The sequence below is a fragment of the Citrus clementina genome, unplaced genomic scaffold (assembly GCF_000493195.1).
Source record: "Citrus clementina cultivar Clemenules unplaced genomic scaffold, Citrus_clementina_v1.0 scaffold_7, whole genome shotgun sequence".
NCBI classification, from domain to species: domain Eukaryota; kingdom Viridiplantae; phylum Streptophyta; class Magnoliopsida; order Sapindales; family Rutaceae; genus Citrus; species Citrus x clementina.
The window spans coordinates 3,829,690-3,842,214 of NW_006262075.1; the positions used below are offsets into that span (position 1 = coordinate 3,829,690).

At 35.3% G+C, this 12,525-nt stretch overlaps 2 protein-coding genes across 4 annotated transcripts; both read right to left on the reverse strand.

Moving 5' to 3' along the window:
- Positions 1 to 118: 118 nt before the first annotated feature.
- LOC18035953 lies at positions 119 to 1,230 on the reverse strand. Its single transcript, XM_006425962.2, has 4 exons — positions 1,028 to 1,230; positions 735 to 849; positions 546 to 606; positions 119 to 467 (listed from the first exon to the last, which is right to left on the reverse strand). The coding sequence occupies exons 1-4, from the start codon at positions 1,056 to 1,058 to the stop codon at positions 171 to 173; spliced, it is 504 nt and encodes a 167-aa protein (XP_006426025.1). The 5' UTR covers positions 1,059 to 1,230; the 3' UTR covers positions 119 to 170.
- A 1,308-nt stretch (positions 1,231 to 2,538) lies between these two features.
- On the reverse strand, positions 2,539 to 9,016 carry LOC18035948. 3 transcript variants are annotated; one of them, XM_006425967.2, is made up of 11 exons: positions 8,662 to 9,016; positions 8,263 to 8,329; positions 6,868 to 7,121; positions 6,197 to 6,507; positions 5,921 to 6,105; positions 4,959 to 5,600; positions 4,061 to 4,501; positions 3,540 to 3,734; positions 3,354 to 3,410; positions 2,957 to 3,019; positions 2,539 to 2,869 (listed from the first exon to the last, which is right to left on the reverse strand). In XM_006425967.2, exons 1-11 carry the CDS (start codon positions 8,691 to 8,693, stop codon positions 2,786 to 2,788), a joined length of 2,331 nt encoding a protein of 776 aa, XP_006426030.1. In that variant the 5' UTR covers positions 8,694 to 9,016; the 3' UTR covers positions 2,539 to 2,785. The 3 variants fall into 3 exon arrangements, with proteins under 3 accessions (XP_006426030.1, XP_024036331.1, XP_006426029.1); XM_024180563.1 differs by having other exon boundaries at positions 5,921 to 6,117; XM_006425966.2 differs by having other exon boundaries at positions 5,921 to 6,078; positions 8,662 to 9,015.
- Positions 9,017 to 12,525: the final 3,509 nt, after the last annotated feature.

Below are 12,525 nucleotides of genomic sequence, written 5' to 3' on the forward strand. Positions count from 1 at the left end.
GTGCATCAAACCCCAATCAGGATTGCATGTTTTATGTTTTAACCATTGTGTATTTAGAACTAATAGTTGAAGAGTCCCAATGTCGGATGCAGTTTAATCCGCGTTAAGACTCTGCAGAGAAGTAAGAAACATATTTATGCACATAATAAGTCTTGTATACAAGTCGGCATTCAAGTTGCTGACTTTCCCATTGTTCCCTGGATCATCTTTCTGGAAATCTTGGCTGAAATTAGGGCCAGCACTGTAACGGAGGGCACAAAAATGACATCCGGGATGGCTTTGATAATGTTTATCTGGGGCACATTCTCTGCAGCTTTCTTAGCAGCCATGGCAGCGGGAGGTGTCACTATACCGGTGATCACAGTGTAGTTGTCTAGCTTGCTAAGAGTAACTGTGTGTTTCATGAACTCGACGAACGCATCCTTTCTTTCTGCCTCCGCAGACGCTTGCCACTCTGCAAAAAAATCCTGCAATTTGGAAATTTGGATTGGAATTTGATATGGGAAGCGCATGCTAAGATTTGATTTCAACCAACGTTGACTGACCTCTATTTCTTCACGCGATGGTACGTCGTAGTGTTTGCCTGGCAATGCCGAGTTGATGACGCTGAATAAGAAAGATGGAGGAAAAATCAGAGGCTAATATGAAACACTAATATTATTGCCATTGGATTAGGTGTGTGGAAGTAAAAAACTATAACTGGTCAAAAGACATTGCAAATAAAATTTTATTACTTGAACATGTCAAGAATAGCACGGTGGAAGTCGTCAAAGTTCTTGACATCTTTCTCTATGAACGTAGTGTAGAGTGCGCCCGTTAGCGCACTAAGCATCTGCCCGGATGGCACTCCTATCAAATCATATCATATCATGTAAACAATCCAAATATGGCAAGTAATGTTAAAGAAATGAATTTCCCAAAAGAAAAAGGAGGAGCAAAATGTATCAGTTTAACATAAATTAGAGAAATTAAAGAAGCAATCGAATAATTAAGCACGAGAATGGTTTAAAAAAAAAAAGACAGAAACCTTTCCCCATTAAACTCATCATCATCCCCATTATGCAAAGACGACTTGGTCACACGACAAGTATGTTCAATGACAATGTATATAAACAATATAGGAAACAGAGAGATAAAGAAAAGCAGAGACACAGACAGAAAGAATGGCTTTGCTTGTTATTGTTAGTTGGTCAGTTTGGTTAATCAAAGAAAGGAATCAATTGTCGATCGACTTGCATAATTTTCTCATCTCAATTCTGATTCCCTACTTGGACATCGGAATTAACACGTGTTTCAAGCCACAAGATAACGTGTACCAGCTGGACTGGAGGAACTTCACTGTCAAGGGTTAATGCATTTATATCCATTTTTAATAAATTTGTATTAATTGGTTGAAAATTTGCAGGTGCCCCAAAATAGGAAACCGTGCATTGAAGGAATTGAGACTTGAGAGCATTACCCCGGGAAACAAGTAGTAAAGTTGACAATAAAACCAGCTTCATTTTCTCTTGAATATGTACGTGTTTGTGCAAGTATTCAATGACCCAGTAAATAGTTTACAAGCACATTTGTTATTTTTATTCTTTTCAGCGAGCTTATGTTGGCATTAATAGCTGCTAACTTCTTGATCTCTGAGAGAAATGGCTAGTCATAGCTCATTTTTGGAATAGGACCATGAATGATGATGCTATCCATATCTTATTCTCTGGGAAGAAATTGGCTTGGTGATCGAAGTAAAAAATAAAACAATTATGTTGTAGGATTGCGTTCAAAACTGTTTCTAAAACACTTAAATATGATTTTGGTATCTTTCATTTTCGAATAAAGAAATAATAAATACTACACGGATGCCAGATCAAGCAGGTGCTTAAGCAGAACACATTTCCTTTTTTTTTTTTAGAATTTATTTTACTGGGTTCTGTTTTCTCTTTAATTCCTCAATCTTTTGTTGTTTGATCTCACAAGATCTATTAAAGTAACTATTGTTCTCAGTTCATGCTAATATTACTTTATTAACTGTATAAAACTTTTCAATGGAGGCATTTATTTTTTCGTATATAAGTACGATGGTTGAGAATGAATTACAGCGTAAGAATTCGACATATAAATTGGTGAACCTTGGATTGATAGTGAAATAATTGTATATTTGTATTTGTGTGGTAAATGGGCGTCCAGAATAATATGATATTTAGTTATTGAAAAATGTTCTTTATAGTAAATTTGATCATGGGTGTTCTAGTGAGTTAAAACTCTAACGTTCAAAAACACTTTTTAGAAGCATAAGAGACTCGCCTGTACGGTGTACATGTATATTTCTCCTTTTCACGTTCATGTAAAAAGCACACCAACAGCACCCATATTTTGTCACTGTAAGGGAATTGAGGAAATTGTGTGTCATTTCTTTCTCCGTTTTTTCACATTCTCATGGGGTTTCATTGTCAGCTTACACATAATAATATCACAATTCACAACCTTACAATGTTATATTAGCAATTTGACATTAAAGAACAACAATACATCTACTACAATTAATGGTGAATTATATATTGATTCAATGATGTCACAAAGACCAAAAATCTCAAAAGGGCAAAAAAAAAAAAAACAATTATGATACAAGAACATGACAAAGAACATGGCAAACGCGCGACTTCCCTATTTAAATTTGTTTTCTTTCCTTGGTATTCCTTTGGACACTTGCCGTTCAATTCTCTGATAAACTACTAAGATGCATTTACATATAGCAAACCTTACAAATTCTTGTACACTCATATGAAAGATATGGACATCAACCTCCCAGACTGTGGGAAGAACAGATTGGTTGACCATAAGAATATTTTTCAGCACGTGGACTTGAGCTAAGTAAATTCACCTGCAAAAACAAACTCTTGCTATTTCAGCTACCCAGATGAACTTTAACGCTCAACAAGAAGCAAAAAGAAAGAGCCAGAAAAAATACCTTGATGATCTCCCACTTTGAGCTTGGACGCATGGACACAGCCAAGACACTCATGTGAAAATCCTAATTTGAAGAATAAATGTCATATAATTTTATCCGAGGGCATTACATAACATTGTCAGGATTGTAAAAGCATTAAAGCAGAGGGAATTTTCTAGTACAAACATTTTGTTTCGTTTTAATTTTTCTTCATGTTACTGGTACTTATAAACCAAATAAGTAAGGAATTCGATAGATTGAAGAAATTGAGACCATAATGTTGAGATCTGATTTCTGACTCAATAAACCACACGGACTGTTATTATTTGGTGCATGACTCATTTCAATCTTACAATTATTCCTTTGAAAATAGCACCAATAATAGTATGTTTGTATTATCAATCACATATAAGCTTACCCTGAACGGGTCTCCCCTTAAGGACTGCACAAACATAGATTTTCCTGAGTCACTATCCTGCAAAGGAATGAAAAACAATTGAGATCTTGAATCAATTGGCCGCTCTTGGGTTGGAATTGTACTTAGACTGGAGACAATATACCAATATTGTAGAGTGACATTAACAGATCTCATAAAAGAGCATACCTCCACGTGAACATCCCTAAGTCGCCTTCCAGTTTGAGCACAGCAGATACGGACAACATGTTCATCACAACTGCCACTGATAATATAGTCCCTCCCATTCATGTAATATGAACGGGTATAGTTATAAGCACTTCCTGTTGAAGTTATGTCAAAATCCATGTGCAACCTCCCGTCTACAGCCAAAAGTTGCTTAACCTGACATCAGTTAATAGTTATTCAATATCCTGAAGCCATGAAAGAACACCAAAGTTCATTATTACTAAATAAAGAAGGCAAACGCACAGACAAGAGCAGGCTTTTACAATGTCATATACAGCATGACACATGGAAAGTGCATGAATATCTATCAAATATCCAGGCCAAAATTTTGCCAGATATGGCTTTGAAATACAATGGACAATCATATCCATTTGGTTAGACAATTCTGAAGACTATGCAATCACATATACACCTCATCAAGTTTTATCTTGTGAATTTTATTACGACGATAGACCATAACTATCATATTTGTATAACAGTACCTCATTGTCAACTGCTGAAACAAGCAGATAGAGGTCATCAGGAGAAAAGCAAACCATCACGTTTCCTCTTGAGCTTGAAGCTGTATAGCAAGGCTGAACTGGCTTCTGCCTCAGATCCCACATCTTGACATCGTGGTCAAATGAAGAAGTAGCAAACATAAAGGGGGAATGATGGGAAAATTTAGCAACATTAATGGGTTCTCGATGCATATCGGTGAACAGTTGCAATGGTTTTTCAGTGTTAATGTCATAAAGAGCAACATTTTTTGAGTATCCACTGGCAAGAAACTGATCATCTGTCGAATTGACATGTACAGACGTCAATTGCTCGAAATCATAATAAGTGGCCACACTAGAATTTCCGCGTGCATCTGCAACTTTGGGTGGGATATGATTGAGGTCAAACAACCTCACACATCCACTATCTGAACCTGCAACAAGCTGACAGTTCGCACATAGAAAGCCATCAGTGGCTGCCATTGTTAGACAAGGACCAAATGCAGATAGCAAATATGAGTTCTTAGGCATTTCATATCAATTTTCCTGAGATCATCTGCTATCAGCTATTACTTTATAAAGCAATTACTAGTAATCTTCACCTGATGAAAACTTTTTCAGACTAGCATGGCCATAGAATACATGTAAAATGAAAAAAACTTTTAGTTAATGTCAATCACACACGATCATTACACAGTTCAACTAAATGGGTTAAGCATTTCAAACAAGCTCTTAAATTAGAGACCCTAGGGACCACAAAACTAAAGCTCACTTATAACATCTCCACTCTTCTATATCTAAATTCTAAATTATGATACTAGAATCCCTAAAATCAAACAGTTAAATTATGCAAGCTATTATAAACAGCTAAAATTCTAGAGTATCTCAGTGTGGAGTTTACCTTGGATGGATACTTCTTCAGCCAACAGAGACCTAAAACACTGTTTGTTCCTCCTATAGATGGGATATAACAAGCAACATTCCCATTTTCATGGTTGATAACAATTACTTCACCATCTAGTGTTCCAAAAGCCATGAGACTAGGATTCGATGGATTATACTCAAACTGCCTTGGGCGAACCCTCTTGTTTCCTTCTTTATATATGTGGCTAAAGCTTGACACTGGATGTAAAAGTGGCCACGCAGAAGACCCAAGCTTTGCAGCACTAAGTGACCTTGAGAAGAAATGCTGTGTCCTATGTATATTTGGCTGCTTTGGCTTTGAAGAATTTTGGTAATTGCCACTTGTTCCCATTTCACGCTTCTGCAAAAGACTAACAACACTTTCTTTGTGTTTTCTTTTATATGGTAAGTGCTCAAAGTATCTTGCAAAAACAGACTTGGCGATTTCCCTGTCCAACCTTCCAATAGGAAGATTATCTAAAACTTCCAACTGCGGCAATGATGCAATCATGTATTCCCTATAGTGTTTCTCAAAGCATATGGGTGAAGGATGGTGTGAAATATACTTCTTCAGCTTAACATTAGCATCCATCAAGTCCTGCTTATGGGCACCTCCAGGAAACTCATTGCTGTCATTAACCTACAATTTCACCCCCCAAAAACCAGAACCAATAAATAATAAGGTAAACATATATATATATATGTGTGTGTGTATAAAATCATTTTCAGGTACGGGCACCCTCATTTTTTTTGTTTAATACCGACAAGCTATTAAGCTGTGCGACTTAATAAAGTTAATATTTAATACACTATAAAGCTGTGCATTTTAATAACATTAAAAACTTACTTTACTAAACTCCATAACTTAAAGTGTGTCCGCATGGAGAGACAAGAAAATAAGGGCGTCCGCACTTGAGAAGGACTATATATATATATATCATGTGTATATTATGTACTTACCTCATCTAACATTTCAGCATGTCCATTCAGATTGGGAGACAAACAAGATGATAATTCCATCAAATTCATTGTGCGAAGATATTTTGGAAGTTCTACTTCATCAGCGTCTCTAAATTTTTTGCATACAATTTGATCTTCATTATCCTTTACTCTGTCATCTGCACCAGAAGCCTGATTTTTAGCATCTGCATTAATAACTAATGCTGTATCACTGAATGAATTCATACTTTACGAGCTGAATCACTTCTTTCACACAAGAAACTGTTTACTTCTTACCTAATGACGCACGACATGGCCCAGTGTCCTTGCAACACAAACACATTTGGAACCGCAGTTCCATTAGGTAAGGAAGTTTTGATATGGCAGCAGTAGTTGTCCAGAGATTAACAATTCTTGTCTCACACATCGAAAGACACATCAGATATGGCATGCAAGAAAAACAATCCTCATGCAAACTAGCAAGGGAAGAGCAAAAATCCAAGCTTAGGGTGTTTAAATGCATAAATCTCCCAACCATGTTGAGCTTCCTGATATTGGTTGCCCTCAAGATTAGAACATGGCATGATGAGCCAACCTGGCAAAGATCCCTGTATAGAAGCCAAAGACAACGAGGTCAAAATATAATTCTATTGAGCAGTAACTCACTGCTTCTTAGTATCTAGTGGTCAATATATATATATATATATTCTATGAAAACAAAGATATAAGCATGAACTTCATCCATCAAGGAAACATTGGAATGGGAGTACCATTGAACTAACTTTGATACTTCAAAGTAGAAATTAGCTGTGAATTTTCCAAGAGAAATATCATTACTTCAAAAACTATTAAGAACTAACGCACGCAAGAGCAGTTTCCAGTACTAATGCAATAGGGCAATAACCAAATTATAAATAAGTAAATAGAGCATATTTAACAACGATACGTAGGAAAGAAGGTATACAGACAGCAAAATATCGTTCCTCAGTGTAATGTTGCTAAGATCAACAACTCGGAGCTTTTGATCGATTGCATGCATCAAAGACATGATATATTCTTCTTTCAAGAAACAAGGTCTTTTACTAAGTATATCAACTGCCTCAATATCGAAAGAGTCCATTTCAGTGAACACATCAATTAACGGATAGATATCAGCATTCTTTAACTGGTCCAGATAAACCAAAATGCTACACTTTTCATTGTTGGGATTTTGAATCTTTGCCTGAACAATGACAAGAAAAGTTGTAATAAGTAAACTTTTCTGCTCTAACAGAAAATAATGCAAGTCAAAAGACACTTAAAGACTTCTATTCAAACAATGAAAGCAGATAAGAAAGGGAAAAAATGCAGCAACAACAACACTCCAAGCGTAAGAAGTGCTCCATCCATGGCATGTAAATATATTGAAGCATTCAAAGAACAAGATGTACACTACAGTTTTGCAAGAATGCTGTCCAAGGAAATCCATAATATAAAAGTCAGACTGCCCTTTATTCATTGCTGTATAGAAAGACTAAAATTCAAATCAGCCTTTCCTTGTGATGCCTTGACCAAAATCATTTGAAGCAGAATCCACTACTGAGTGATACAAAAATATGTTGATCTATAATCCCAGCAAACAGGTTGATGAGTTCGTACTTAAAGACACCTTTGCTGCAGAATGTGCTGATTCATTTTTCAGTAAGTAATATTACTGCAGAGTAGTCATCTGAATTTTTTTTTTTTTTCTCTCTTTTAAAATGTAGGAGAGTGGACAAAGCCTAAATCAATCTTTTAGCCCCTACCTCCCCCAGGACTCGAACTCAAGTGGCCAGCAAAATAAAACTGCTTAAAAAACACTAGGTCAAGCACCCCTGGGGCAGTAGTCATCTGAAAACTCTTCAGAAGCTTTTAGGTATAAAATAGCAGTAGAATCCGGTCAACATCACCAGAGTTACTACAGGACCACTGTTTATTCTGTTGCTGCTGGGCCTCAATCACCATTAACACACTACTACTAGGACAATGATATGAACGCAACCACTTCAACAATGGTACTACTAAACCAGCACCATGAAGCTCAATCCTCACAAGCACCTCACGCCCACCACATCCACTAACACACAAACACACTAACCATCTATGTATGAGAGAGAGGCCCTTTACTGCACACAAAGACCATCCAAATGTTTTCACAACGGCAACAGCAAGCTTTCCTATCCATCCATAATAATGTGTTTCCTTTCATTAAACCCCCCATCCATCCCGGAAGGAAAAAGCATTTTACAAAGGGGAACAAAATGTTTAAGTAAACAAGTTTATTTTAATGACTAATGTGATGGTCAGTGAAAAAGAAAATGAGCACAAGTTTATACTTAAATGACCTCAGAAAACCATGATAGTACTGAAGAGTTGGGCTGCGTCTCACGTCTCCTGCAAGAGTCAAGGTACCTGGCACCAAAACAGAACAATTTGCGAGTTAAGAAACCTGAAACGGAACCTGAGGAAGCAAGGAAAAAAAAAAAAGGTCCTTGTTCGGCTTTTGCATGTAGGAAACAGAGCATGCATCAAGAAATCAATTGTAACTAATATACAGAATTTGAATCTGTGGTTCCGTTACTTGACACTGGCAGACTGCAGTTTCATGTAAAACATTTCTTTTACTTACTTATTATCATTATTTTGGAAAAAAATTTAGCCCACCATTCCACTTCCAGAAAACCAAATTGCACAGCTTTGGCTTTGAATATATAAAAACAACAAAAACAGAGAGAGAGAGATACCGAGCTTCTAAGGTGGACATATCCATGGCCATGATTCTTTCAAAATCAATGCTTGACCTCCGTTGTTGGTTCTTCACATTTGAAGCAAAACCTGAAGTTGAAGTGAGTCCGAGTATGATAAGACTTGTGAAGAGTTAAGACTTGTGAAGAGTTAAAATGAACATGATTGTCAGAAATAGAGACAAACAAAAAAGTAGTGGCTGTTGTGGTGTTGCTATTATTAAGTGGAAGTGCCTTTTTCACATGCGTCATAGGATAAACAATCCCACTGCTCACTTGCTCATGCAGTCATCCATGTCAATTGTCATTTCTAACTTGTCTGCATTATAGGCTTCGTTGGCGTGGCGCTAGCTCTTATTCAATTTAACAACACCACCACCACATCAAACCCGAGACCCGAGCCATATTAAAATAAGAAGTAAAAAGAACGTAAAGGTCTATATTAAAAATTAACATATTCCATTCGGATGGGTTACCCGTCTACCAGCATTTTTGACTCAATTTTCATGTCATAATCATCTTCTTTTATCGCTGATCCTATCACTACGATTAGGCGCCTAAATCTAACATTAAATTAAATTTTCTTAAAAATAAAATTAGTCTTTAAATTGTGAGTCTTCTGGTGAATTTATAACACATTAACACGTTTTAAAAACCGATAGAAGTAGGTAAGAATTAGAAAGATGGAATAATTAATTAAAAGTAAAGAAACAAAGTTGAAAACGTAATGGATTTGGGAGATTGGGACAAAATCTTCTTGGGAGTTGGTAGGGACTTAAGTAGGTAAGGCACGTCTTGGAAGAGCATTGAAAGATTTGTAAGAGTAGGCGGAGTGCTGGAGGCAGTCACGACTTAAAGTTTATTTTATGAGGTTATGGGATAAGAGCATTTGGGTCCCCATTTAATGTTCAACATTTTTGTTAAATTTATTTATTTTGTGTCAAAAAACGTTTATGGTCCCTACTAAAATGACCAAACTCTCCTTATATTCATTTTTTAGAATCTATACGCAGGTTTTAATGCCAACCCATTTGATGCTAAAAGCCACCAATTTAGAAGAAAAGTCTATCCCACCGACATTAATGGAGGCAATAATCACTCCCATTTAATTTTTAAATTGACAGGAAAATAATGCCTAAGCATATGATCGGACTAAAACCCGTGTAATAATGAACTCTTATACCATTGACTTGCCATCTCCAATTAGTTTAACAAAATATTGACAATGTTTTTCAAACATGATTTGTATTTGATTATATTTTTGTGTGCATACGTAGGAAATAACGTTGCTAGTATGGAATTGGGAATGTTGGTCGCCATTACATACGGTGTGAGTACATGTATCCGGTAAACAGGTTCATGCATATTTATTGTTTAACAAACTCTATCATAATCAAATATGGTCTTGAATTCAAAAAGTAATTTTATCATAATCAAGCAAAATAAGAAAAATGATCTTTCGTATATTTAATTTAATTAAGTATATAAGAAAAAAATATCAACACTTTTTCATTCAAAGAAATGATCGTAGAGACTCCCTATTTTTAAGAATGGTCATATAAATCTTTTTTAGGACACACACATATCTATATGATTTTGTAGCCATATTTGAACACAAATAACGTATCTCAAAAAAGATTTGTATTGCCATTTCTAAAAACTATAAAGGATTTGTGTATCTAAAAAAATTCATCTGCGTGACCATTTCTAAAAATATGGGAGTTTCCTTGATTATTTCCTCAAAATTGAGGGAGTATTAGTGTCATTCTCTTTTATAAAAATGGTATAGATGTAATTTTAGTTCATCAAATTAGACGCGCATTGTTTTTCTTCCTTTTCTTTTAAAAAAAGAAAAAATTGGACTTGCGGTAGGAACACGTGTAAATATACTGTTCAAGCGGCTGCCCAAAAATTTCAATCATGACAATAAGAGCTATTCAGCATCTTTCTTAGAAAAATGAAACCAGTATCCTTTCACCAATACATTAATTAAATCAGAGAGGCGGACCCCAAAAAAAAAAAAAAAAAGAGTTAGTGTACCAATTTGAGTTACCATTAAGATAAAGAAATTAGTAGTAATTTTCAGCTATCAAGTTGGGTTAGTTTCGGTAGGATAAAAACCATGAGCCGCCCTAATAGCCACTATCAAATTCTTGGCTTTGTCTCCTTATTGAAAATCGATTCTGCCCTGATGCCTTGTTACAACATCACTTGCACTTGCCGGCCATCTATTAACATTATCCACAGTCCATGCCACGCTCGACAAAACCAAATAAAGGCCAATTTCACTCAGCCTATTTTCTTTTCACAATTAAATTGGGTTTCAAAATTATTCTGCATTGGGCTTCTTGGAGGAAATAAGAGTCCATGGTGATGTTGACACCAGGACCTATCTCTTTACTTCTGCTTTTTAATTAATTTTAATTACTTTTTAAAAAATAAATTTTAATTTACTCTAGATAAATGATAATCTTTAATTTATAAAACTTCAATTTATTTTCATTTATTATTAAGAATATTAAAAAAAATAATTAGTGCACCTCTCATTTACCAAACAAAAAAAAAGAAATAAATTGAAGCATTGATACTTTTTAGAGATCAATGCACCTCTCATTCATCAAATAAAAAAAGAAATAAATTGAAGCATTAATACTTTTGAGAGATAAATAGAAGATTATTAATACTTTTTAGAGATAAATAGAAGATTATCATTCTACTTATGACCTTTTTCCGAACTACCCTCTCTTAAATAATTAGTTAACTTCAAATTATACCCATAAAATACGACATCCATCACATTGAACCTAATTCCAACTCCGTTAAAACTCATTAACATGAGAGAATTAAAATGATGATTTTGTCCCACAAGTAGTAAACTTGTTAATAAAAAAATTTATAAAATCAAATTAAGTAATAATTCCAATTAAACTTGGAAAAAAAAAAGAGTAAACTATAACAAGAGAGAAAGAAATAAACTTTAATGAGTAAAAAAGGAGAAAAAGAAAATGGAGCACCTGAATTATAATTCCAGGAAAGGTGAAGCGTTCATGTCAGCTTATGCTTCAACGCCTTTGAGGAGAAAGTAATAATGTGCCGACAAAAGAGAAAATCACTGTAACTTCATGGGTCTCCTCCTAAAAGTTGTTGCCATAGAAGATAGAAATCAAAATCAAAATTTTGAAGCAGTTGGAAAATCATTCTATTTATTTAATGAGAAAAAGAGGCAACTATATATATAGTATGGAGGAAATGAAAGCCAAGATGTGTAGATACGTATATGGTGAGCAATTGAAAAAGTTTTATAGTGAGGGAAGGAACTATGTAACACGGCGTAGATGAGACCATGATCGTACACATATTTTTATTTGTTTAATCAATTGTGGTGGTAGAAAGAAAATTCTCAATTATTGGTGACTAGAGTTGTAGCAGTTGTGGAATCATATCGAAGAATTAAAAATTCCAGCTGACCAAACAATTTCCAAGCATCAAAGCAGCAACCAACAAGCACGCCTACCTCCTCTTAACGGATGCTATAAGGTGAATGTTGATGTTGCCGTCAGATCGATCTTCAAATCAGACAGCAGGGGTGAGAGTGGTTATTAGAGACTCTAGGGGCAAAAGGTGTAACAGCAGTAGATCAGAGGGTTCCTTTATTAAAAGAATGTGGCTTGCATGGAAGCTGAAGTAGTAAGCTAAGTATTTTTGCTAAGTGTTTGCCCATGATCGTTGAATTAGATTCGAAAGAAGTAGTTGATCTCTTTTGCAATAGGAAGGGGGAACAAAGACAGAAATATTTTGAACAATAGCCAGCCACAATTCAAGCTAGTGTTCTAAGAGCTTGCAAAAAATACTACTCCTCATGCC